The following is a 27705-nucleotide window of genomic DNA, read 5'->3' on the forward strand; positions in this document are numbered from 1 at the left end:
CCACCCATGTTCCCTCCCTCCCTCACTCTCTGTTTCATTGGGGTACAACAGCTCCTGCTCCTGAGGGCCAACCACTCTTAAGATCTCTCACACTGAAAGCACACTCCCTTGCTCTCTCTCTCTCTCTTTCTCTTTCTCTCTCTCTCTCTCCCTTCCTTTGCTGCTCCCCTGTTTCCTGCTGTGTTTCCTCATCCCTTCTTCAGAGCCATCTCACTCCCACTCCTAACTAGGATCTACAAACCAGCTCTTCAAGGTAAGAAACAAACACAACTCTTCTCTCACACATGCAAATACATGTATTTACCAGGTAGCAGTTGTTGCATTGTGTGAATTAATTTACTGTGTTGTATGATATGGGTTTAAGCATGTGTTTGAGTTCCACCTAATTTCACTCCTTTGCCCTCATGAGGACCATTCCCTACATGCAAAGAAACAGCAAATATACTTGTAGGGATAATGTGGGTGATGTCAGTGTTGACTCTCGCAATAGAAACTAAAGGCATAGACTTGCTGCTTCATCTAGTTGACCCATAATTTAATGTAAGCTAAATAACTACTTTTGTTGCATTGTGTATTTTGTTTACCCTGTGGGGGGTGGAAACAGAGTGCAGAGTGGTCCATCTAGATTTTTTTGTTTTTTGAAAATTCTTGCAGTGTTATACCTAAAATCAATATATATAATATCATATACAAGTAGACATATTACTCAAACTTGTTTTAGTCTAAAACTTGAACCATTATTATGGACAGTCGCTGAAAGTCAGTGACATTTTCAAGCAACCTGAACTTAACAGGACACTGATGTTAAAGACAGGACTAACCACCAGTCAACTGTTTTTAACTTTGTTTTTAGTCTTTCTTCAAATTATTAGGTCAGTTATAATCATAAATAGTATTTCATACACCTCACACACACACTATATTAATAATTATGCAAGTTGGGTATTTGTATTAGACACACACAGCAACCATTAACTCATTGGCTTGCTTTACTAATAGAAGCATATATTTTTATTTTCAGGTAACATAAGTCTAATTAAAAGTAACTTAAAGTTAAAGAAACATAAAGAGTAAAAAGCAGAAAAGCAGATGTTGGAAACCTATATCATTTCTTATGTTTCTCATACAATGCTGGCATAAACTTTACAAAAATAAACAGAGACAAGAGAAATCCCCCAAATGTATAAACATTACATTACATTACAGTCATTTAGCAGACGCTTTTATCCAAAGCGACTTACAGGAAGTAAACCTTGAATATATACTTTGTCACAGACATTGCAGTGAAGTGTTAAACCAAATTCAGCCTCATATGTCAGAGGCATGCTTTTAAACAGCCCTCAGTGTATTATAACACCTTGTCTGACAGCTTTTACCTGCATGTTCTTACCTGAGGTTTCTGTGGTCACTGTAATTGCTGTGATGTAAAATACAAACAAACGCTGTCACTACTGTTTACAGTCTGCAAATAATGTCTGCAAATAATGGAGAAGACAAATATTTTTTGTGGATTAAGGCAGCTTTAAAAGAAGCTTAAAGTGCAGGATTAACTGTTTCCAACTGCTTGACAGTTTGATAATAAGGCCTATGACAAGGCAGAGACAGCACTGCCCAAAAGCTGTAGTCTGACACAAGGTTGGTACTACTATGTCGCTTTCATTTATGACCTCCCATTGCTGTAAATACTACAAGTTAAAGCAAAGGATGGCTGAATAAAATCTATTGCTATGTCATTATTTATATTCATTCATTTAATTCATCATGACTCTATGAGGAATTATATGCCATTCTAAATGGATTTGATCAAGTCTATGCTATTGCATGACATGACATTGCTAGGCTTAGCCGTAGTAGTAAATATAGAATATATTTTTTATCTATATCGCAATTATAACATGAGAAGAACTAAGGCATAAATGAAATGAAAGGAAACTAGACTATACCAGAAAATTGGAATGACATTTATTTTGTGAGTTCAAGGAAGTGTGTGTGTGCTTCTTTAGGTACAAAGAGCTGCGTATCGTATTACAGAGTTCGTGTGTGACCCCTAATTGAAGCCACATTGCGTTCTATAGGACTTCTTGAGAAATGCATGTATGATTCTGCTAGAAGAACAACAATCATGGTTATGGGAAACATTTACCTAGTGTATTCGTAGCTTTTCTCCATCAAAGCACACATGCTGGATCTGGCATAAAACACTGTTTTTGCTCATTGAGTATACACTTGAAACTCATACAGAGCAGTTTCTGGCACAGCATGTTTATTTATTCCACTTCCTGGAGCTTGTAATCATGTGTTTTTGTTCTAAATATCAGTGTTTGTACTGAATGTCTGGCTTTTTTTCAAAGCCATCAGGAAGTGTTAGGCACAAAAACAAGTCCACTGATATTCATTGGCAGGTTGCCCTGCCCAGTAGGGTTGTGCAATATCGAACTGCAGCAGCAATCGTATGTCGGATATTTATATCTACATCAAGTTTAAATAAACTCCGGACTCCTCCCAAAACTCTCAATCAATACTTTCCTTTGCACATCCTAAAATAACATATAACAGAGTCCCATTTCATTAAATTGCTTTGCATATTTGCCATATTTAAATGGCTCAAAGATTACCTTGTGGGACCTAAGTATCTCATTGTAGTTATCATTTACCATCATAAAAAAGTTAGAATCTCTGAGAAACCAAAAAAACAAGTATTCAGACAACCCATGACCCACAATTTCCTTCCTGATTCTGTTTCCTTTGCCCTTAATGTGTTTGTTAAACCTGATGGTATTGCTTAGTACATCAATACTATTAATGCTGCCTGACAATGTTTTTTTCATGTTAAAGAAAATAAAGTGTACTATTATTGCTCATCATCACTTTTCAAACCTCTTCATGTGTCATCACTTTGAGAGCTAAAATGCTTTTAGTGAAACACTTTTTTTTTTTTTTTTTTTTTAAACCAATTTCTTGCCAACAGGAAATGACTTCTAAACAGCAAATGGGCTACAAGTGTCGCATAGGAGGAGTACTGCTTCTCCTTTTGGCTAGTATTGCTGCCCTCGTTGCTGTTGTTGTCATCCAGGACACCTGGAAGTCCAAACAGTACAGCTCAGAGGTGAACATAAACATGCATACTTAAACATCAATATGTGGGCATTTGGCTGTAGATCATTCTCTCTTTAACAAAGTAAAAGAGAAAGACAGGTTCACAAGCACATACTCAACTACCACACACTCTCAGTTGTGAATGTGGTGCAAGATGTTAACCAGATGTCAGGGTCAGGTTAAAAGGTTTTTGGGGTGGTATGTGTTTTTTAAAGGGGTGGTGAGGGTCGCATCAGCCTCTCTGTAGTTTAATTCAATCTTTATAGTATCAGCTCTTTGCCATGATAACAGCATGATATAGATATTTTAGATATTTTACTAATCAATGTAAGAAGTGCAATCAGATAGACCAAATGTGACACTTTAACATGATTCTTTTTCTTTACTCTTCTCTGCAGTATGGCATAGTGATAGACTCAGGTTCATCACGTTCCAGTGTATACTTGTACGTGTGGCCAGGGGAGAAGGAGAATGAAACAGGAGTTGTGACTGAGAAAATTAACTGTAGAGTTGCTGGTGAGTCATTGTCAATTGCAGCTTTGGTGTGTAACAGTAACATTTTATAATTTTTGATCTTGTTGTCTGGGGATGTGTGCCCCTTGTGTAAGGCAGAGATTGCCACTTAGCAAAAACAGTTCATTGTATTTCAGTACACTTGACAATACATTTTTACTTTAATTTAACTTGAACTAAAAGTTCTACATTTCTAGAATTGAGTTACAAAAAAGTGCCTCGAAAAGATTCTAAATAAAAATTTAGGAGTAGAGAAAAATAAAAACCAAACCCTACTGAACACATTTTAAAATACTCCATCAACCTGTGCTTCAGACTTATTGTTTTTAGTGGCTGTGCTTAAGAAGACAATTTTAGCTTAGCCTTGTGCCCACAGGTGCTGGTATCTCAGAGATGAAAGTTGACCCAGAGAAAGATGACGTATCGTGGAAAGGATTCGAACGATGCATGGAGAACATGACAAAAGCAATTCCTGTTGAAAAACACAAAACTACACTCCTCTTTCTGGGAGCTACTGCTGGAATGAGATTGCTACAGTAAGAAATTGTTGTTGGAGAGTGACCTGAAGGATGAGACCAAGTTAACCCCATTAATGCACCACGTTTTTCTATTTCATTTAAGCGTCAGTCTTTATATCAGGCTAATCTTATTGTCTCCTGGCCAACTCTAGCTGCACATGTAGCGTACAGACATGGAAGTAATATCAATCTGTTTATCTAACTTTCAGCAACAGAGCGGAAAGAAAGTGATTTTTCCAAAATATAAAACAATTTCTGTCATGACACTGACTCCATATGTCACTGCTACTGACCACTCCTGTTTCAAGTAAGATCTGTAATTCTCTTCCTTATTCTGCTTTTCTAAAAGGGATAAGGATGAACAGAAGTCCAGTGAAATCCTGGAAAGTCTCAGTGAATACCTGAAAACTTTGCCTTTCGACTTCCAAAATGCTTCCATCATTACTGGTCAAGAAGAAGGACTGTACGGGTGGATCACTGTCAATTACCTCATGGGAAACTTCCTAGAGGTAAGTTGCTGTCATTAATCTTACTGGTCTATGTAGGTCAACCTGTACTTCTCCCTTTACATTTTTATAAAAGAAAAGAATGCTGCTTTACAAACAGGGCCATCACATCCCTCATCATATAGTAACCTTTCCCATTATATTTGTAGAAAAGCCTTTGGAACATCTACGCACACCCAAAAGGGGAAAAGACTGTTGGGTCCATGGACCTCGGTGGAGCATCAACACAGATTGCCTTTGCAGTCCAGGATGATCTCAGGGGGCCTGACTACTTGCATGTCAAACTGTACGGATACCCTTACAATGTCTACACACACAGTTTCCTCTGCTATGGCAAAAATGAGGCTGGGAAGAAGATTCTGGACAAAATTGTTCAGGTGCACATCTCTTCTTTCTGTTTTTTGCGTGCATGTTCAGGAGAAATTAAAAGTCATATCTTCCACATTCTATAAGGGTGATGGCTCTTTTCTGAGTTATCTCCCTTGACAGTTTCCTATGTTCATGTTTAAGTGTTGTGTGTGTGGTGAGCACGGCAGTGGGAGTGCATGTTTTTTTGCATATATCCGCAGGCCAAAATCCATTAATTCCCAGTTAAGAATTGATTTGTGAAACAGGCAACAGGCAAAGGGAGACAAGTCAAGAATGCATTATCACATTAAGAATATTGATCGACCCGTGTATGTCGTCAAGCTAATCTGCGAGAAACGCATTATTTCTGGCAGCTTATAGCTTTCTACAGCTGTAGAATATGCTTTGCAGAGAGAATATGTTATGGTTATTCATTTGCAGCTGGGTCCTGGTATAACTATGTGTTAGCTTAAAGTTTTGATTTACATTAGGATCCATATGTAATTGAATGTGTCTGAATGTGTTAATCAAGTATATAAGTCAAGATAGAGGATGTCTGAAAATGCATAAGTAATACTGTCCTTATCTCATCCTCCCATGTCTCTTCCTGTCACTCTCATTCTCGTAGTTTTATTTCCTCCTCAGCCTCTATTCCTTCTTTTGACATTTTCTTCCTCCTCTTAACATTCCAGGAATCATCTGACCCGTCCTACATTATTAACCCCTGCTACCCTGAAGGTTACAATGTCACCATGAACGCCTCATACATTTATGAAACAGAATGTACAAAGAAGCCAAACGGCTACAACCCGGATCAAGAACTCTTCATGGTGGGGACCGCCAACTCAGACAAGTGCGGCAGCATAGTGAAGTCCATCTTTGATTTCAAAACTTGTTCCTCCTCCCAGTGTTCCTTCAATGGGGTCGAGCAGCCACTCGTCACTGGAGATTTTATGGTAACAGACAGTGTGAATAGAACACATACAAGAAAATAAATGAAGATGACAAAAAACGCACAATATGTCTCTCCTGTTCCCAACAGGCATTTGCTGGATTCTTCTTCACTGCTAGGGCGCTCGGGATTGAGGGCAAATCAGATCTTGATCAATTTAACGCCTCAGTTAGGAATTTCTGCCACTCAAATTGGACAGTGGTAAGTTCTTCCAATTGATAGGCAGCTATAGTAATAAGAAGAGGAGAAAAGGTTGGACAGGAGGCTAATAATTTGACTCAACTAGGGTACAACATACCTGGTTTGAGTCAAGTTGTGTTAGAACATGTTCCTCTGTCTGATTTAATGTTGGTGCTCCTGTTAAAACATGATTTCAAATATCTATCTAGAGATCTTAAACAAGACGGAAAAGCACTGAACTAGTGCTTAATGAATATTTCTGCCACATAAGAGTAGATATTGGTCTATTGCACAGGCTTTATAGACATGTGTCTGCATATCAGGCCTCAAAATAGCTGCATAACATCTTTGCAACTGTTTTTTTTTTTTTTATCCATCTGGGAGGATGACATTTAATTCTATCTCATCTGAACTGTAAATTGAAATCAGTCTTGATCAGACATTGTTTTGCCTCAGTCCTGTTTCATTTTAAAGTGTATTTTGTTATTAGAGTTTAGCTTCTTTCATTGTATCATTCTTCTCCCTAATCACAGGCCACACTTATCTTTGTTTCTCTTCCCTTCAGCTGAGTGAAGAAAAGAAGTTGATTTCAGAACGATATCTTCGGACTTACTGTTATTCAGGTCATTACCTCTTAAAATTGCTGGTGGATGGCTACAAGTTTGACAAAGAGACCTGGAAGAACATTAACTTCCAAAAAGAGGTTGGTTGAGAAAAAAACAACATCATTTCCACCAATCACTGCTTGATCCAACTGCTGTCTTTTACATGGCTATGAAGCCAATTCATATCCACTCTTTTTATTCTCTTTGCAAAAAAATTTTCATTTGGCATAGACATGTTCTGCTGGTTGTAGACACAACCAGCATGTCTATGCCAATTTGATGAGCTTTGCAATGCTTTAACTGCCGACAGTTTGTCACGTTCAGGATCAGGCATTCAACAGCGTTTAACAAGGGTGAAGGAGGCCACCCGTTGAGACCCATTAAAGATGGTTGCATGGCATTCGAAAAGTGGAGGACGGAGTGAAAGGCAGGCAATGTATTACTCTGAGAAGCCCTGAGGTCACAGTGCGTCTTTCACAATGGACGTCCCTCAGCAGAAGGGGATTCCTGGTCTGTGACAAGCAGTTTATCAGCCATGAGTCATAAAGAAAGGCAGTATATTAAAAAGTCACACATAACAGCCGTAGTTTCCAAATTGCATGGCTGTTACCCTTTACACTTGATCACAAAAATGTTCCTCAACAGCTGGCGATACTTCCAATTTCCATTTCCACCAACAAGAGAATAGTGTGCAGTGTGTGCTACTTAGTGCCTTCAGGGTTTCTGGGAGTCTGGTGGTTGGATAGATCCCTTTAGAGGAAATTACCTTGCCCAGAGCTATAATTGTGGAACTTCATAACAGGACTGTTTCATATTCTCAACTTCCGTAGACATGTATGACAATATAAGTGATGTAGTAGCTGCATACTGAAAACATACCATGTACAGCATGGAAATACACAGTCTTCTCTTTCTTTTCTTCTTTTCTCCAGGTGGCGAAAACCAGCGTAGGTTGGAGTTTGGGCTACATGCTGAGCATGTCCAACATGATCCCGTCTGAAGTGAAAGAAATCCCCCCCATGACAAACCCCGTCTTTGCCGGCCTTATCTTTCTATTTTCAGCCCTCTTAATCACAACTGTTGTCATAGTTTTCATATTCCTCATTCGCACTTGCTTCTGAGAGTTTCAGTCACTAAGGGAAGGGATGGTCTGCCATTGTAAGCCTTGGGCTGCTGTTATCCTGCAAGTAAGTGGGAAAGCAGTACAGCAGCATTTGCCGAGGCACTTTATTTTTTCAGCTTGAGCCATTTACTGCCTGTGTATCCTGCAATTGAAATTGAGTCTTTGAAGTAGCTTGATTTGTGAGACTGGTTTTATTGAGAAAATAAGAAACACCTCTAAAAAAACGCTTTTTTCAACAGGTAAAAACGGGTAAACACAATATCCTGAATGACGCACAGATAATGCAATGTCATTTGCAAGTGCACGGCCTGTTATTTAAGGTAGTTTGATGTGACGGAAGTTTTGTTTTTTGAAGATCGGCCCTACTGTACCTCTGTTTGACTAGTACTTGTTGCCTTCTTAAAAGATTTTTTCAAATTTAATGTTGATGAACAAAATTTACAGGAAGGTAAAGAGGTTAATAATTTCAACTCAGATGTGGATGTTGTCACAAAAATAACAGGCTTGTTGCATAATGCTCTAATATATAATAACAATATCATTATAATGAGACTTTTTTAAAAATTGAATTTAAAAAAAATAAAATAAAAAAACAATGACAGATCCATTGGTGATTTATGTTTTATCATGGTGTCATAATTAAACTTCATGTTAACCTTAATGTTGATATGGCACACTGATTAACAAGACATTAAAAAATGGCATATCATATTAAAAAAGCTGCTGACCCCTGGTGTATATTATACATTGTTTGTCCTCACTAAAAACTGGAAGTACACAGCAAAACTTTGACTGTGTGAAACCCTAATTAATAAACAATGTATTGAATGTGCAATGTGCCTTTGTATCATTGTGATTTTGCTATATGTTACATTAAGTCATTTTTCTACAGTCTACTTGCTAATAATCAATAGAAATACAAGCAACATTTTATATTCTTAATTTAGGACAGCAGCCAACAAGTTACTGAAATTGATATAGTGGGACAACTGTTCTATGTGTTATTTTTCAGATTAAATACAAATCTTGTGTTCTTTAATCCCTGGTAGGGTTTTCATTCTGAGTATTGTTGGATAAATATTGTGTATATATAGTATTTAAAGATAATTCAGTGGAGTAGTTTGATACGGGTTCATTTGAGTTTTTCAGTGTTTGGCAGCAATAATTAAAACATGCATGTGTCTTTTGACATTCTGCACAGTATAACACATACCTGCTTTTTCTGTGTTTTTGTTGTCCTTGCAATGAAGGGGATTATGCATGATTCCTATGTAATGTAATGTTGGTCCTGTTTAGATATTCATTCTCTCTCTTTTGAGTAATAAACGTATCTACTAACTTAACCTTTTGTCACTGTTTTATGAGATTGGGTTTCCCTGTTGCATCATCGGTTACCTTACTGATTTTACCTGAGCTGAACATGTTATTTAATTTAATATAAAACACTGCTGGCTACTTTTTCAAAAATAATTTATTGATTGAAAGAGGAAATGTATCAAATAAGCACGCCTGTTTAAATCTAAATGCCTCTGTTTTATCTGTGTCCACTGATCTGTAAATTCCCTGATGACTTGTTAAAATCACAAACACACACACAAAACTCCCATGCAGCTCTTCCTCCAGATCTCATACTGTGTACTACAGCGCACTCTAGTGGTAATGTGTTGTACCTGCAGAATATACAACATGAGTATTGACTGTTTAAAACCTTTTATTATTGAAAGACTTGTCTAAAAAGAAAACAAAAAGAAAAGAGACATTTGAAACTACAGCAATATCCACTGGTTCTACAGACACTCTCAGAATCACAATTTGAAAGACATGGTAGGCATGTGACCAAGCAAATAAAAAAATAGCATCATCAAAGTTATTTCTGTTGCATCTTCTTTTACACACCTGTACAAAAAAGATCTCATAAATAGTACTTTTTTCCCGCTTTCTCTACTCTCTCAATAATTTATTTTCCCATAGAGGTTTGTATCTGCTTGAATTTGGTGCAACCACACGGTGTCCGTCTGTTCCTTTGTAACCATTAGCTTCTTTTTGTGGCTGATGGTCTAGTAGGTGGGGCTTCAAGGGTGTGACCTCAGAGCCTGTGACAGCCAGTTAAAGTCCATAGAGGAGGTTTTGTTCCCTGTTACTCATAACAAATAATGCAGATTCTTATTACCAGATCTTACCAAAAAAGAAAGTATTATTTTTTTGATGCCTGCAAGCAGGAATATGTCTTTTCTGTCACTTGAAAAGAGGCACAAGATTTGCAGGATGCTTTTTAAGCAGTGAAGTTAAGCCTAACACCTAACTGTCTAAACAGTATCTTGGCTTCAAACAGTCAAAAGCTGTCATTCTGAAGGTGTACCTCTTTCCACACCCACCGAACACAAGACCTTCTCAATCCTCATTAATGAAAAGTATTTAGCAGCTCACACTTCATAATCAATTCTCAAAAAAGACAAAAAAAGGCAACACAAAAACAAAAGAACAACATATCTCCTCGTCTTTTTAGAATATACATAAGCTGAAATGACTTTGTTCAACAGAAATGCCCTTTCCTCTGACATAGATCATCGCCCTGCTCACATTTTAAATGGCTTGTGTTTGGCAAGACAGTGGCGTAAAACAGTTTGTCTTATGGACAAAGACTAATCATTTCAAAATAAGAACATTTTGGCTGGCCATCAGAATGAGCTACAGCATCTGTATTTGTGTTTGGTCAATGCAGACTGAAGAGGGAGTTGTTAGGTGTATACATAGGTTTGAAAAGTACACACCGATACTCCACAGGATATAATGCGTTTTCAACCCCTTTACCACTGAAGTATTGTGAACCATCAATAATATACCTACCTCCTCCACTATTTTCACACCACAAAGGGTGTCTGGTCCCTCAACAGATGTTACAGCGACCACTATAGATCATCCCCACGTTTGATCACATGACAAACAAAACATCTCAGAGCCAACTCTTCTGGTTGAGGCAGTCGTGTTTAAAACCTACTCCATGTTCTCAGTCACTGATATATTAGCTCACATGCCAACAGCATGACAATCAATACAAATATCAGTTTCAGAGGTGAACAAATAAAGAAAAAGCAACATAAGGAAGATCTCTTCACTACCTAGTTTCTTCATCTTTGGTATAAAATATGCCACCTGATGGCAACGGTTAAGAAAGACTCAAGAAACTGTCAACAGTTTTACTAAAACTATTGCTTTTTGCACATTTAAAAATCCTAGCGTTTATTTCTGCTTTTTGTCAATGTCAGAAATGTTCCTTTTTTACTTTTCTTTTTGCAGTGAGACAAGCAAAGCAGGCAAAGCAAAACCCTTTTGAAGGTTATACGACTGCAATCAAAAATCAAAAAATACAAATGTGATGAAAAAACAGAACTTTTATCCCATGATTGAGCATTTTCCAGGAAGAAGTGGATTGACCCTTCTTCGCATTAAAGAAGATAATTTTTTCCCACCAACCAACATCAGCTGCACTGCACCACATAATTTAAAATCATCTTCATACAATTACAACCTTTTTTTTTTATCCTGTACAAATAGCTTTGTAGATTTAATCTCAAATCATTCAACCACTTTTTTTAATAATTCAACACTATGGAAACTTTTTTTCCCAAAGTTTGAGAAAATTAAGGCAATAAAGATTTACGAAAACATTGATATTCTAGAAAACTACTCAAATAATAAAAATAATGAAAAGAATGTAGCTTAATATCAAAGGAAGACAACCGTTTTTTTCTAGACTTTGTTTCCTTCCTTTTTTTGATAAAAAAGCCTGAAAATCTACCTGCACATTCAAATGTTCTTTTTTTTTTCTGTACAGCTTGTTGGTTGAGTTTAGATTTCAGTCTGTCTTCTCGTTTTCCTTTGGAGGCAGAGTCCAGTCTCACAGTGAGAAATGATGGACTCAAAGATGCAGACTGCATTTAATTTCATTTGTCCTCGAGTTCAGCAAACCATCATTTCTTTGTTTCCTGTCTTTTTCTTGGTTCAACCAGGTAAGAAATATAATAGATTTTTTTTTTTCATTTTGTCTTTTATTTGGTGCCTGTGCACAGTGGAAGCATTCTCCCCTCAATGTTGCCCATATCACCTCTTTTTTTTTTGTCCCCGTTTCATTTTGAATCTCTCTTTGTCTCCAGCGCCTCAGTGTAGTCCTTCTAAAGGCAATGCAGCAATGATTCCTACCAATCTTGTTATCTAGAGGAGACAAAAAAACAAGTTAGGGAAAATAGAGTAACTAAGGAAACTGTGGCCATTCTTCTGACTGTTGTTTTTTAAAGAAACCACCAGCAGGTTATCTAGGAGGCAGAAAAACAAGAAGAATAAACAGCAGGAGAGGTAAAAATGTGTTTTTGACATGAATCTGTGACCAAAACAACACAGCAATTGGCTTCACATTTGCGTCAGTGCAACAAATATACACTGAAGTTATCTTTAGCTAAATATATTTACACACTATTCAACATGATTTATTTAACTTGCAAATGTCAACCTTAGAAAACATTGTTGTAGAACATTTGAAGATAGTAAGTAGGAGACAGTTTAATGTGTTGTTGCTATTTTCATGATGTACTTGTGCGATCTTTTCCATACACACAAATTACTTAATCTGCTAATTTCCTTGAAGATCAATACTATTGTAATTTCAGTGCGGTTAATATAAAGCTACACCCAGCCGACGGTTAGCTTAGCTTAGCATAAAGACTGGATGCAGAAGTAAACAGCTAGCCTTGCTCATTTATAAGGTAACGTAATTACCAAGACAATTACCAGCTCTGATTAACAAATTTTATCTTGTCTGCTTAGTTTGTACAAAGACTATGTAGAAAGTGTAAAAATTACTATTTGTCGTTTAATGAGGGGTAAATGTCAGTCTAGCTAGGGTATCTGTTTCTAACTGCTTACATTCCTTTAGGAGACTATATGGCAATAGTTTTCATCAATTTAAAACAATGGAGAATAAAATCTTGAATAAAACTAAAATGAATGCCTTGAGGTTGTATGCCTCCACCAACCAGTCAAGTTGCAGTTTACATCCATGCCTGTCCAAAATGTTGTCACTTCATTAGTTTATCCTTTTAGACATTTTTGTCTAATTGTCAATATTCATTCATTTTCCGTAACCTGCTTATCCAGTTAAGGGTCGCAGGGGTGCTGGAGCCGATGTAACCGGCAGGGTACACCCTGGAAAAGGTCGACAGTCTGTCGCAGGGCTGACATATATAGACAGACAACCATTCGGAAGCCGGAGAACCCGGAGAGAACCCACGCTGACACGGGGAGAACATGTAAACTCCACACAGAAGGTTGTCTAGCCCGGGATTGAACCCGGGCCCCTCTTGCTGTGAGGCGACAGTGCTAACCACTACACCACCGTGCATGCAGCCCCATATCTAATTGTCAATATCAACATTTTAATTCATGAGTATGACCAAAAACATGTTTTGCGATGTAACAGTGACCTTTACCAGCAAACTTTAATCAGGTCAACCTTGAGTTGAGGTGGACGTTGGTGCCCAATTTGAACAAATTCTTTCCAGGGTCTTGAGTTATCGTGTTCACAAGAAGTAAAACCCCAAAACATGGGCTGTTGCCGTCACAGAGGCATAACAAGACAATACAACGCAGGAGTAACATAGTAATAACATACCACCCCTGTATCAGCAAAGAAAGTGTATCAGATATCAACTAACAACACTCACTTAGACTGCTGGTAAGAGTAGGCTGTGGAATGATCTCCTGTATTCTCCACTGATAAAGGTTGCTGCCCGCTGGCGTCCTGGGAGGAGGGGGCAGCTGTCTGTGAAGATGGGTCTGTCACCACACTCTGACACCAGAAACAATTCAGATATTAAAACTATCTCATATTGTTATAAGGTTTATCTTTGTTTCACATTGCAATAAAAAATGTGTACAACTTCTTCAAGCAGAGCTAATTCAATTTCTGGTGGTCATTTTAAGAATAAGATAACAGTTCCTCTGACTTTTAGAAATTTTGTATAATTAGTGGCAATGTATCACCCTTAACTACACAAAACCGCAACAGGATTTTGACTTAAGCTCGTTCACTCAGTGGCAATAAGTGACAGACACTGAGGTCTCACTATATCTACCAAATGCTTTTTTTTCATCTCACGGAAGAATGACCATTCTAAATTGCAGCTTAATTTACTAGCATACTATTACATTTATCAGAAAGGCACAATACGAAATAATTATCAGTGAATTAATGAATTAAAGTCAAGTCATTCCTGTAAAGCGCTATACAACCTGCTGATTGAAGTTGATATAAGGAGTAACTAGAATAAAATCCATAAACTGCTTCCTTTTGTCCTTACTTCCACTGTGATGGCAGAGGCAGGCACTGCAGTGTACTGGGGAATGTAGGTTCCTTGCATAGTAGCAGCCGCTGCAGCAGGCATGTACTGCAGACAGAAGGAGAGGCACAGACAGTAATATAATATACGTAGGCACAATCAATATGTCCTTTAGAGTCTCTGGATTAAAAGTACGGTCTGACATTCCCGCTGAGACATGTGGTTTTGTGACATTTCACAATACATTACATAATAGTTTAGCTTGGTCCCAGGGTCATGGCACATTTCAGCAAACAGAAAATGGCAATCTCCATGTGTGTGGCTATGCGGTTTCTGCTGCGAGATCCTTTCTATTACAGCCGATCATGGAAATCTACTGAATAATTATATTGAATATATTACAACTCAAAAGATAAACACACACTCACACACACATATGAATGTGGAGCAAGGTGGTTTAGAGGAGGTACAAGCTGAGACTCACAGTGCCTGTGGTGCCCATAGACAGGTGGTTCATCTGCTGGGTGAGAGGAGCCATCACACTGGAGGGGTGAAGAGACAAACTGGGCTCTATAGCCGCTGCTGGGCTGATCACAGCGCCCTGAGGCAGGAAGGAAGGACACATGACCGTTCGGTTTATAGACATTGTTGTACGAGGTGAACAAACAGTCTTATAGTATAGTAATCAAGCATTATGTGACAAGCAACCAATGGGATCAATGAAACAGACAACAAAAACTGTTTAAGAGGTTTGGCTGAATTAAAATATTGAAACCGATCACAGGAGGTGGTGTATGAAGGGATGGCGGAGGAGTGCTAGAAAGCAAAAAACTATTCCTTCAAAATAGGTCAAAAGCTGCATTAAAACCAGAAAGTAGACAGTTTTAAAAAGACTAGATAACATGAAATACCACAGCAAAGTGTGTCACTCTATATGTGTACTGCGATGGGAAAAGGGGATTTTTTTTTTATGCTACACAGCTAAATAAGAGTATTTTAAGACATTCAGCAAGTAGAAAATTGTTCCTAAAAGAAAGACTTCCAACCCAGTTAAGTTTGATGACTGCAAACATTTTGACGGCAATGCAGCCAGTCAGCTGGCTTGCAGGGCAGGCTTGACAGAACATGCGTCGGAATGGAGCAGAAAGGCTTTTACTGTAAATCTCTTCAATGTGAGGGGCTTTGATGCCTGCTAACACCTTGATGCGCTGAGCTCTTCTTTTCCAGTACAGCTCAGCTACAGACTCAACAGCTCTGTATTTAATAGGAGACTCCTCACACTGTGTGCTGAGATGCCTGGCAACATCCCTGCAGAGGTACACACTGTTCATTTTCTGATAGCTGTTTAACTGCACTTCCCATGAGCCCAGACAGTATCAGTGGACACGTGTCGGCATCGCTCTAGAGAGAAGTCAGCACTTCTGTAGCTGCATGTTGAGACAGGATGTTAGAAGAACACAGGTATTCAATTTAGGTAGTTCAGGCACCGACCCAGCTATACGGCAGCCGTCTTAACAGCTCTGTATCTGCAGAGCTTCATGGGGAGGCTTTAACAACACAAGCACACATACAAAGGTCAACACACAAACAGTAATGAAAGTTTTAGTTGTGTGAAGCATTACTCTCCAAGGCACATACGGCCTGTCAGAGTTGCTCAAATCTGTAAGTGAGGATCCATATGTTGAAGGCTTCACAGGGAGGTGCACACACACACATGAATGCAACACACACGCATACATGCACGCACACACACACACACACACACACACACACACACACACACACACACACACACACACACACACACACACAGTACATACAAGGATTGTCGGATCTGTTAACAGTGTTTACTGCTCTTCCTCCTGACTGCTGTCTTCACAGGGAGATCTGTTTGAAGAACACAGCCACCCAGCCATCAGAAATGCTCTGTCAACACTGTCCTCAACAACATCACAAATGTATGAATGGCACACAACACACACACACACACACACACACACACACACACACACACACACACACACACACACACACACACACACACACACACACACACACACACACACACACACACACACACACACACACACACACACACACACACACACACACAGAGCATCCACACACAGATGCATCCACATATCTACCCACAAACATGCACAAAGCTTTGGCTCCAGCAGGTAGATTTAGCAGCAGGAATCTAGCTAATACCCAAGCTTTCATCCATCTATATAATACTTTCGCTTGTTAAATGATCTCTCATCCTCCCTCGCTCTTTCTCTCACTTCATCCAATCTCGCAGCAGGCTTCCATGCAAGGAGAAAGCTGCATAAAGCAAAAAGGAAACCCACAATGACTAATTGTCTGCTCTGATTTACAGCTGTAGAAGTGTTCAACTTGCTATCTCTGCGTGTGTCTGCATGCATACACTATGCAGTAGTTGGTGTGTGACGAGTGTGTAATTATATGTGGTAGAGCGTGTGTTTGTGTTAATGTTTTTTAGGGATCAGACATCTTTTTTTCCTTGGGTAAGCAATAAATGAGAACACAAGAGAGACAGTTATCTTTTCCCCTGAGGACGGGAGAGAGAAAAATTCAGAATCTGCCTCAACTTTGAACTCGCTCTTTCTCTCGCTCACTCCCTCTTCTCTTCTTCTCCTCCCCTTCTTTTGCTGTCATTTTTCCAGTAGACAAATGAAGATGACTAGCAGAATGCTGTAGGGCATCCTGCAGCATCAAATACACAGTATAAGTGATAACAACACCCGTTTATCAAGAAAACCACTACCATCTGCTGGTGGGACGGGAGCTCTATGTATGTTCGAGCATGCATAGTATGGGAAACAGCATTTTGTTCTCTCTCAGCTGGTGTGGTCTGGAAAGCAGTTTGTATGATTCTAAAAAATGATTTTTCCATACTGAAACTATACCCATATTTATCTTTTACAACACAAAGCAAAAGGTGGGTTGTAAACTTTAAACATGCCCCTAAATGCATGGGTTCTGCAGGCTGACAGTCAGAAATGCACATAAGGAATCCCAGCATAAAAAAAGGAAACAAACTAAGTATTTTTTACCCTATTCAGAGGCTCAGATATGTTCTGATCTGTGCTTTCTCCCAACATATTTTTCACCCCCTTTGTTTGCTCAAATGGGTTTAACACAGCAATTTAACTCAGGAAGATCTCACTAATTAAGATGTAAAGGCAAGGGTTCAAGTAATCTGGGCATTGCAACAAGGCTTGGAAACACACAGTCCTTAAGGATCTGTGTGCACAGGTGTGCCTGTGCATTTGTGTTTTGGAATTATTTGAGAGTGCATTCCTAAGCTTGTGTCTGTGCGTAAATCTAGTTGTAGGAGAGCATGTGTGTGTACCTTTGTTATTCCTGGGGAACTGGCACTGTCTTTATTTCTCTCATTCTAACCTTTTAATTAGAGTAATTAATCTATTTAGCACATGTGTTCCTACATTGTGTATCTGTGAAAGGATGTGCATTTGTCAGTGATTCACATAGTAACCTTCCCAAACATGTTAGTCTCTCTAACTGTATGGTGGAGTGACTGAGTGATTAGCAGAGGCGGGATTGCGTGCAACAACCTAAATGTGTCAATGAGCGCACACCATTAATCGAAGTTACTAGTCATTAACCGAGGCACAGCAGTGAAGAAGCCTCTGCTACCATAGGAACGGAATTAAGCCGCTGTGTCTCTCTCAGTCTCCCTCCCTGACGCAGCTTTAATTTGCCAAGCTCTTCTGGTTCCAGGAAATACAATGACTAGCCTTTGCCTTTGTTGTCTAACAGGGATTTTGACTATGCCGAGACAAGGCTGGGGAGCAGGCGCGCACAGCCCAGACATGCTTTTGCAGCAGTTATTTTATTTTCTTTGTTCTCAATTTATTCTTTGTAATCTCTTCTTTCCTCTCCTTTCCATGTGCCTGCTTGTCCCCCCCTGTCAAATGCACTCAGTTCTCTTATTTAACTATTTTCTCTCTCCCCTATCCCTTATTCCATCTTCTCTTCTATGTCTCTCTGTCTTCTCCCAAGTCTTATGCAGTCATATCAAGCAGCTTGCCAAATAATTAGACAGTACATTTGTTTGAAAACACATTTACAGAAGAGTATTATCCTCTCTCACAGACTTAATTTAATCGGACAACAGAATGTTTTTTAGGAGTTGGCAGATAGACACAAAGAGGAAGGCAGATAGGAATAGAGAACTATAGAGGAGGACAACACAATCTGGAACATATTTAACTATTGCGTTGTGACAATATTTGCTGGAATTCCTCAGTGCATGCCTGATAAACCATATCTGTACTGCCTCTATTTCCACCTGTCTACAGCTGACAATTTCAATGGAGCATAACTGAATTTTGCAGGTATAAAATAGTCAGCAGATGTTTTCAAGAAAACAACTTACTAACACTTGTGGTAAGACAAAATTACGGATGACTGATTTTTTTTTTCTAAGAGAAGCAAACTTTATTTTCCAGAAACATATCTAGAGGAAAGGAGATGCAATTACAAAAATAAAATCTGGAGCAGACAGTGTCCTCATGGGATGTCAAGGCTGTCCGCATGATGTGGCGTGTCTGGAATCTTTTGCCAGCTATGATGGCAATTAACACTGAAATCCTCAGTGGACTGTGGCACTTGTCTTATGATTGATTCTCCAACTTCTTGAAAGATAGAAATCTTTTTAAAGGGACAATCATTCATTTCTAATTCATATGAACCCTTCTTTCGAGAAAATGTGTGTAATTAAATCCCATGAGTATAAAAATGAAATGCATGTTTCACAGGCTAGTTTAAAAAAAAAAAAATCACAGTTAATAGAAAATGCCCAATGTACACTGACGAGTAGGGCCAGTGGAACGGTGAACTGCGGATGAATAAATGTTTAAGAGGTGATTAAGGTTTACTGTTCATCTGAAGCACTTTCAGGGTTATTGTGTGGTCTCAATATGACTATCATTTCCTTATTCATTGAACCTGATGTGCTGAGAACTAACAAACCTGGTTTGAGCTTTCACCCGCCAGACATGGCAACAATGTGCCTCACTTTTTCAGACAATTAAAGAGAGGACTCTGTCTTGCATCTGGATGACGGTGTAGAGATTTTATGCTATATGGTAGGGTAGTTACTGTATGTCAGACAAACAAGACGTCAGCTTAGGCTTTACTGTGAGCTCAGAGCAAAGCCTGTGGAGGTTCAAAGTTTTGTTTGTGTGTGAGTCAGTATAAGAAAAGAAGAAATAGAATCTGCAGTCGAGGGTATATTTGCTGTTAATTGTACACCTGCACTCGCAGGCAATATCCATTACGATAAGTATAATATGTGTGTGTATCAAAGTACAAATGTGATCAGTAGTTACATGCTAATATTGACTTTAATATCAGTATAATGTTTTCCACTACACTTGTGGAAGTCAGCTTTTTAGCTGCAGTTTCATTTCAAACCAGCAGGGGGCAACCTTTTATTAAGGATTTCAGACTGTGCTCCGCTGAGCTCTGTGTGTTGCTCTAAGGAGGTTATTCACCAGCTGATTCAGCAGGGTTAGACTCAGATGCAGGGCTTACATTTTTTTCCTCTGCTCTGATATGGGTTTGGCTCTCACATGCTGCAATTGTTATTGTCATTTTTATTTTATCAATAGGCTAATTGCACATTTTCAATGACTTGCGCCATCATTTGCATTTAATAAGAGATACAAATTAATCAGAAAAAATCAGTGATGTTAAATAATGTTACAAAGCAATTATCTGAGCATAATAGCAAAAAGTCTATGTATATGTTTTCTTAGATGGATGACATTTTAGTTTTTGTTGCATAGATCCTTTGATAGCCAATATGACAGCCGACAGTAAAAAGTGCTGGAGAATGGAGGAAATGACTCCACTAGGCAGAGATAACATAAGACCCAAAAGTTAAAGAGAGGCTTGTTTGAAAACTTACTGTAGGTTGCATAACATACTGTTGATGTGGCATCCATGATGTACTCTGGACCTGTGGAGATGAAAGTACGAGAGGAGAGGCAAAGAGAGGAGATGAGAAGATGCAGCAAAGGTAACGTTGCCGATAACAAAATCAGACACAACGAAGGAAATAGAAAGAAGAAAGATGGAGAGTAGAAATATAAATAAATAAGAGAAAATAAAGAATTTAAAGAAGGAGGGGATGGAGATGAGTAGGAGGAAGCAGAAGGGAGGTCAGGGAGAGAAGAGAGGAAGGGGAAGATAAAAAAAAAGATTGTAATAAGTGGTTAAAGAATTGAAAAAAATGATAGAACATAAAGAAGCACAATTGGAAGACAGAATGACAGGAAGGAAGCCAAAATGAGAAAACCAAACAGAAGAGGAGAGAAAATGAATCATTAACTCAAGTCTTTACAAGCCTGTTTCAGAGCCTCAGTCCCTGCGGCAGTGTGCCCTGAAGAATATTACAGCCCGTAACTGAGGGTCCACTATACAGTATGTTATGTTGTAATTATAAGAGGATATGAAGACCACAGAGAGCAATACAGTCTAATAATTACTCCTTCACAGCAGAGGTTTCATCATCAAAGCCTGTCTTGGCCACAAATCAGCACTTTCATCTCCTACTGCCCAACCCTAACAAGTCAAACAAGTCCCCAAAGGCCCCTTTGTCACATGTAGAAGATGATATGCATGCATATAGTAATTCTATAAAAGCATGTGTATGTTCGCTAACCTGTGTCTGTCTATGGGGAGTTAACGTAATGCAAGGTAGTTTAATTCCTTTTTGTGTTTTCCTCAAAAAGCAGAATGTGTCTTTGTGTGTCATTTTTCACTGTCTTTGCATTTGTCTTTTTTGTATACAGCGGTGTTTCCTGCTAGAAAAAAATCTGTGGGGGAAGGACTGGGGTTTGTTTTAAAGTCTTGGATTTCTGCCTAAGAAGATCGATGGGAGGAGTACAGCAATATAAGCCGGTGTTTTATAATCGCTAAGCTAAGAATTCTTAGCACACAGCTAAAAGAGCTGATTCAATTTATGTGTTAGTCTTTCTTGAGAAAAGACACGCTCTACTTGCTTGACCTGTATGTCCAGAGACTACACACAGGACAACAGGAAAAAGAGTTGTTAATACAACATATTTTAAATACATTTTGAAACCAGAGACCAAGCTGTGGATGGGATCAACTGAAATTATGAATTACATATTCCAAAACCACTGTTCCCACTTAAGTTACCTTCACTTAATATGAGGAGGCACTTATATGTTTCTTTGTGCCAGCAAATCCCATGAAAGGTGTTTGTCTCATAATAATATAATAGAAAAATAGGCTGTTTCAGGCTCTGTCTACACAGACAATATTTCAATTCATGAAATGTTTGTGTTTCATGGGATTGGTTTACAATGAGATAAATAGCACTCATCCTTTACAACCACAGTTCCTTTTTACAACTACTTAACTAAAGCTTTGCTCCCTTGTATCGCCACAGAGTTGTAGACTTCACTTCACATTCCCTATCAGATTGTATTGGGATGCCATATTAGAGTTGTGTTTGACTTTGAAAATTGGTTGCTTTGTTAAATCTGTTGGCTGGCAAGAGATACTTAGTAAAGTCAGAACGCATGCCTGAAACTTGAGTTTTTGCAGTAGTGGCTTGGAAAAGACAAAAAAGTTTACAAAACAGTTTACTTAGGTACCCTGAATTCCAAAAGATGCAACATAATGTAACCATTATATTTGCTAAAGAGTTATTAATCTAAACACACAACTACAAGATTCTCCTCTTTTGCTTGTATGGAGCCCTTCCAGGATTTTTAAAGGGTGGGCTAACCCACCAAACTTCAGAGCGGGTCTACCCACCTGATATGTGGAGACGGGGGAGGCAGCGATGAAGGGTGTGATTGACGTCTGTGCAATCATCCGATTGGTGGAGATGCTGTATGGTGACGAGTAAAACCTACAAGCAAACAAGAAAAGGTTAGATTTTGATGTTGCCAAACTTCGAAGCGGGGCAAAGCTGAACCAAGAGCATGAAACAGACGGTACAAAAACATGATGTCAATCAAGAGGCTTCTCTGCACACACAGCTCTTTTTGGCTCTTCAGATGTAGCCACATGCAAAGGTGAAAATGAGCCCTTTGTACCTCTTTGTTATCAACCACCCAGTGCACTTCAAGACACCGCTGACAAAATGGATCAGACATCATCAAGGCTGTCATGGAAACAATAAATTTGGCAGCTTTACTCTGTGCCACACCATCAAAGACGTCTTTGCATGAGACTTGACACTCGCCGGAGCACACATCATTTTACAAAGGAGTCTGCTCCACTGCTATGCATGATAATGAATTATCACCTTAATGTGTGAGTGGGTGAAATATTTCAATACTGCCCTTTATGTTCCAACCTACGCATATTCCACTTAGTATAGAAAGCTGCATCTGTAACATCTGCATTTTGTGCTATGTATAAGTCTCTCCCTCTGTTTGCCCTTCTGATTTAGCCCTATCTCTTTTTTTTCTCTTTCACCCCCTCAACCCTGCAGCGGTAGAATGCTGTGGCTCGCAGTGCTTTATTTATCATTGTGTACCTAGAGAGGACATGTTTCATCCGCCAGGCCGTGTTGCTGTGCCCGATCGATTCCAAAGTGTCTGTTGACTGAATAATGGAGAAAGGGAGGGGAGAAAGAGAGAGGCAGAGACAGAGAGAAGGCCTCCCTTATCTACCTCTAACATAGCCTCCATTGTATAAAAATCTATTTTACCAAAAATCAAGCGTCGCTTAATTGGGGGACAAAAGTTTTGAAAAATATACACACTATTGTTTAACACTAAAGGTATTTCAAACTAGTATGGCCAAATATGACATTATTTAACATTTGCTGTATTTCATTCATAAAAATCTGTATTACACAAAACTGAATAAACAATATCTACTTTATTCTTACAACTGAGATCCCATCCAGACTCAGTAACCTACCAGATTTGGGGAAAAATAGATGGATTGGTGCTTCTCCTCTATGAAACCAGCACACATCTCATTTCAAAGGTGAAATATTGCCGATGTGGTCACCAGCTGTAATATTTCCCTTTCTGTTTCAAGAAACATTTGTTCAGTCAGTGATAGAATAAGCAGTGCTGACCTCAGCTGCGACATGCAAACCCTCAGGTATTTTGAAACTATTGCTGTCCTGGCCTTGTGGATGCTGTTGGTCCAGCTGCCTGCGATAAGCTCCAGAGTGTGATTTACATGGACATCCAGCCTCCCTGTTGGATTTTTATGTTCTACTTGGTTTGTTGAAGCCTACGAAATAGTACCTCAATGGTTACTCCACAACACATCATTGCCCCTACTTTTAGCTCCAGAAAGAAAAATCTAATTTAATCTAATCTAATCTAATTAATTAATTATAATATATTTATTTTTCTCTTCCCACGGCTAAGCAAATACTACTACTGCTACTGCTACTACTACTACTACTAATAATAATAATAATACATTAAACTTTTTTATTAAACAGTGCCCATTATGGCAATCAAGATCACCTCACATTACACGAGATCAGAAACCAAAAATACAATAAGAAACAGAGCACACAGCAGCTCATCAATGAGTTGAAGTCGTTATAAAGTAAGATGCAGTTGCTGCAGTTAAAGTGAGTAAGCTAGTTTGAAAAGATGGGTTTTAAGGGCAGTTTTGAAATCTGTAATGCAGTCCAGTATGCAGATTTGAGGGGGAATTGAGTCCAAAGTTTGGCTTCAGCATAGCTTCATGTTTTTTCTTTGCACAATAGGACTGTATGTCCGCAATTATTGATATGTTTCGACACATACACTGCCTGAAATTGAAAAGTTTGAACAGATATATAGTGGATGGATCAAAGTTGGAGAAAGAACTGTAACATGTCCGTCAAAGTGGTGATCAGCGACAAGTAACAAACCAACACTTTGCTGATCATGCAGTGTGGATCCATCTTTCTGACTGTACAATTAATGTTCGGCTTGCATTAGAGATACTGTATTACTGTCACTGATGAATACAAATGAAACAACGCAGCCAAGTTATTCAATATGCTTCTCTGATTGTGTTTATTGTATTTTTCATTAGAGTGATGTGTATTGAGAGAGAGAAATAGTAGGTAGAGGACAGATCCAAGGTTATTGATGGAGGCCATTAGCCCTGAGCAGTACGCTGTCAATAGGGAGTCTAGCACGGCTGTTTAAACAATACACTAAACATGTAATTGCGAACAGGGAATTACTACAGGATTGAATTTAAAACCTCGCTGTGTATCCCTGGTGTGACCTATCCGCACTGTCAGGAGTTTGCCCTGAAAAATTAGCGAATGATTTAGTGCCGACCTAGGTGACTTTAAAGCTGAGAAATGTGGAGGAGCATGCTAAATTATATTTGTGTGTGCGTGTGGGCAGGAAAACAGAGGATAGAGAAGACAGCTAGTAAGGCAGAGTGAGAGAGGTAAGAACAAAGGCAAGGAAAAGGAGAGCGACTATGGAGAAATAAAAGGACAGCAAACAGACCACGCAGATAGGCGGCATGAGATTAAGCAAAAGAGAGCCAGAGAAAGTCTCTCTGATAAAGAGAGTGCAGGCAATAAGCCAAAGCAGTCTGGTTTGGTTTGGACACATGTTTCCAATAACATCAGATTGGCATCAGACCCTAGAAACCAGCCGCAAACCTGTAATTGATTCGTAGTTACTACCCTTCCCCTCTCCTTGGGATGACTTTATTTTTGCCTTTGCCCTCCTCTTGACCCTGCCCAGCCCTCCTTTTTCATTCAACCCCCTTCCCTCCCTGCTTTTTTGCCTCTCTAATTAGCTGCATTAGCATTTCACAGCCATTTAGCGCTTCGCCGGAAGGAGCTCTGATGACCTCGGAAGAGAGGTCAAGGGGGGGCTTAAGCACTGCAAGTGCACAGAGGCTCACGTATGAGCATGCATTTACACAGGCACAAGTATGCACACATAAACAAAGATAACAAAAATGACTTAAAGTAAATCATCCGGTTGGATGTGGAGAATAGGAATTAGAAGAAGAAAGGGACTTGGACAACAACATGTAGAAGAATGGGAGAGAGAAGAGTCTAAAACAATGAAAATATATTTTGGATGAGGTCAGACAAGCAGAAGAGGATTGGTTTAAGTTTGTATGAAGAAGGAAAAGGGAAGTAAAATGTTAAGAGCAGAAGGAGGAGAAGAGAAACGTAGAGCTGGAGGGAAGCATCTCCTGGGATCGCATCACCAGCAGCATTCCTAGCAGACAGGACCAATCTCCAATTTCCCCTGAAACAGGCAGACACTCAGCTCTCTGCATTCAGCCCGAGAGAACTGCAGATCGCCTCGGCTGACGAAAGTCTTACAACGGCACTGCAACAGCGCCCAACTTCCCTGTCTGCAATCAAAACCTACAAGTCTGACAGCTTGTATGCATAGGTGCATAAATAAATACCCCATCTGCACCCGTCAGATGTGAGAACGAGGGCAAGAGCGCAACAGGGTAAGACAAAGAGCATGTGTGTGTGGGTTAATGATGCGTGTGTCCTGTATCTGTTTGAATATGCGTGCATGTTTGTGGACTTCTCATTTACATGCAAGTGCTCTTGTGCATGTTAGTGCTTCAGGTTGGCTGATGTGTGTGTTCATCTTTGCAGCTATGCCGGTGTGGGAAGGTGGAAGGTTTGTGAAGGGTTCATGAACAGGTGTTTTACAAATATTTGGCATGGACACTGCATTAAAAGTAAAGTTTGACAACGTTTGAAAATCTGAGAAGAAAATTATCCACCTACCCATTCTGCATCGCAGTGGGATCATACGTCAACGCCATACCACTCTGGAGAAAGAGATCAAGAGAGAACATAAAGACCGAAAGATTAAAACACTTCATATTCCCTTTGAATCATTTGTGTTACTCTCTCATTACAATATTGAGGTGTAAATGGTTATTTGATGGTGTAAACTGACAGCAGTATTGCCTCTGACGAATGGTCAACCCAATGAAGGTAATTAATTGAGAGGAAGGGAGACAGCAGAGAGGGAAAGTAGAATGATTGGTGATGTAAAACAAACACGGATTTAAAAGCTTTGACTTATATTCACGAATATAAAAAAGTGAGTGGGATACAAAGACCTGCTAAATAAAGAACAATTGACGATGTACACAGTGGGAAAAACTCTCAAATGAGCCAGTTTATACCACTCATGTAACACAAAATAATTCTGCATGACTTGGTATGAGCTTGTGGACCACTTAAAACGGTAGTTATCGTGTTAAAAATATCCACAGCTATAGTAAAATAACCAAAAAAGGGACATTGAGGGAGGATTTACAGCCCCAATAGTCTCACTGTATAATAGGGATGAAACATAAGTATCAGGTTCAAAACGCTCATATTGTTTTAAACTAGGCTTGACTGAAAATATCATATGATAGTAGCAGCTCTCTCGCATTTATGTTCAAAAATGTTTTAACATTTTCTAATAGATTTTGTAACAAAGTAAAAAAATAAAATAAAAATGACCTTGTTTTACAAGACCATCCTTAGCTATCTAAAAACATGTCTTGGATGAATCAAATTTCTCCGAATGCCAGAAAACACCTATTTTCAAACCAAATGCGGAAAATAATGCTTTTCACTTCACTTGCATTTAACAATTAGAAGGGGTATTTAGAGGTAGAATACATACTGTATGTACACAAAGTCAATACAAAAAGTTAGAAGTTATTCCCTATTTGCCAATTGCATGGCTTCGTGAATGCACAAAGAACAGAAATTAAACAATCTGGAAGAAAAAAAGTAACCTGGTTAGATTTTAAATCAGTCTTGCTGAGCTGTTACACACACATTTGGTGCAACTTGCTCAAAAAAACTCTTAACAGTTTGGGAGACAATTGTAAATAAGTACTTAAGGGAGCTGTTTTAAACATTCTGAACATGAATATAGCAGCAAACAACTATTTGCCGTGTAAAGATAAAATGGAGTAATGTCTACCTGAGCAGAGAATGCAGTCGCACCCCTCTATGTGTGTTTTTATCCGAGCTTCTCATTCTCTTGTGGGACAAAGCGAACATCGTCAGCACAGAAGCCTAGCACACACCCTCCGGTTGCCCCACAGGTAAACACTGTTAGCTCTGTCAGAACTTTTACAGTAGTTTGCACTGCTGGCATTGTTTGCACTGTTAGCACTGCTCGCACTGTTAGCTATGAGCCTCTGACTCGCCGTCAACATTTTGAGAGCCGTTGAGTGGCAATCGAAATGCTTCCAATCTTGGATCTTGCACTTTCAATGTTGTGATCAAGCTTTCATCTCCATTTTGATTATCACAACCATTTTAAAATATCGATCGACCATACATTGTTACACTCCCACTGCAGGAAGTGCTGGCCATGGAGCAACAAGCAGACACCTATCTGTTATTTGCCAATAGCAATATCCACTAGTCCCATGGCTCATTTATTACTAAAATAATAAGTATAAAGAAGACAGGATAAGGTTTTTCTGCAGTATATCAGTATAGGAAGAAACTCAAAGCTCCA

At 39.0% G+C, this 27705-nt stretch overlaps 2 protein-coding genes across 2 annotated transcripts in view; one reads left to right on the top strand and one right to left on the bottom strand.

Moving 5' to 3' along the window:
- The first annotated feature begins 208 nt into the window (after positions 1-208).
- On the top strand, positions 209-8925 carry entpd3 (ectonucleoside triphosphate diphosphohydrolase 3). The gene is made up of 10 exons (XM_054622051.1): positions 209-253; positions 2969-3106; positions 3495-3612; positions 3986-4145; positions 4477-4636; positions 4783-5010; positions 5674-5937; positions 6024-6134; positions 6679-6816; positions 7651-8925. The coding sequence occupies exons 2-10, from the start codon at positions 2972-2974 to the stop codon at positions 7837-7839; spliced, it is 1503 nt and encodes a 500-aa protein (XP_054478026.1). The 5' UTR covers positions 209-253; positions 2969-2971; the 3' UTR covers positions 7840-8925.
- Positions 8926-9541: 616 nt separating this feature from the next.
- The window catches only part of LOC129109070 (RNA-binding motif, single-stranded-interacting protein 3-like), a 109815-nt gene continuing 91651 nt past the window's right edge, over positions 9542-27705 (bottom strand). The window contains exons 8-14 of the mRNA XM_054621003.1: positions 25956-25999; positions 22013-22109; positions 20133-20183; positions 14658-14774; positions 14195-14281; positions 13559-13683; positions 9542-12053 (exon numbers count right to left, since the gene is read on the bottom strand). Coding sequence (XP_054476978.1) covers positions 12050-12053; positions 13559-13683; positions 14195-14281; positions 14658-14774; positions 20133-20183; positions 22013-22109; positions 25956-25999 — 525 coding nt within the window. The 3' untranslated portion in view covers positions 9542-12049. The remainder of the gene's footprint in view (positions 12054-13558; positions 13684-14194; positions 14282-14657; positions 14775-20132; positions 20184-22012; positions 22110-25955; positions 26000-27705) is intronic.

This window comes from Anoplopoma fimbria, chromosome 20, assembly GCF_027596085.1.
Source record: "Anoplopoma fimbria isolate UVic2021 breed Golden Eagle Sablefish chromosome 20, Afim_UVic_2022, whole genome shotgun sequence".
In the NCBI taxonomy this organism is placed as follows: Eukaryota; Metazoa; Chordata; class Actinopteri; order Perciformes; family Anoplopomatidae; genus Anoplopoma; species Anoplopoma fimbria.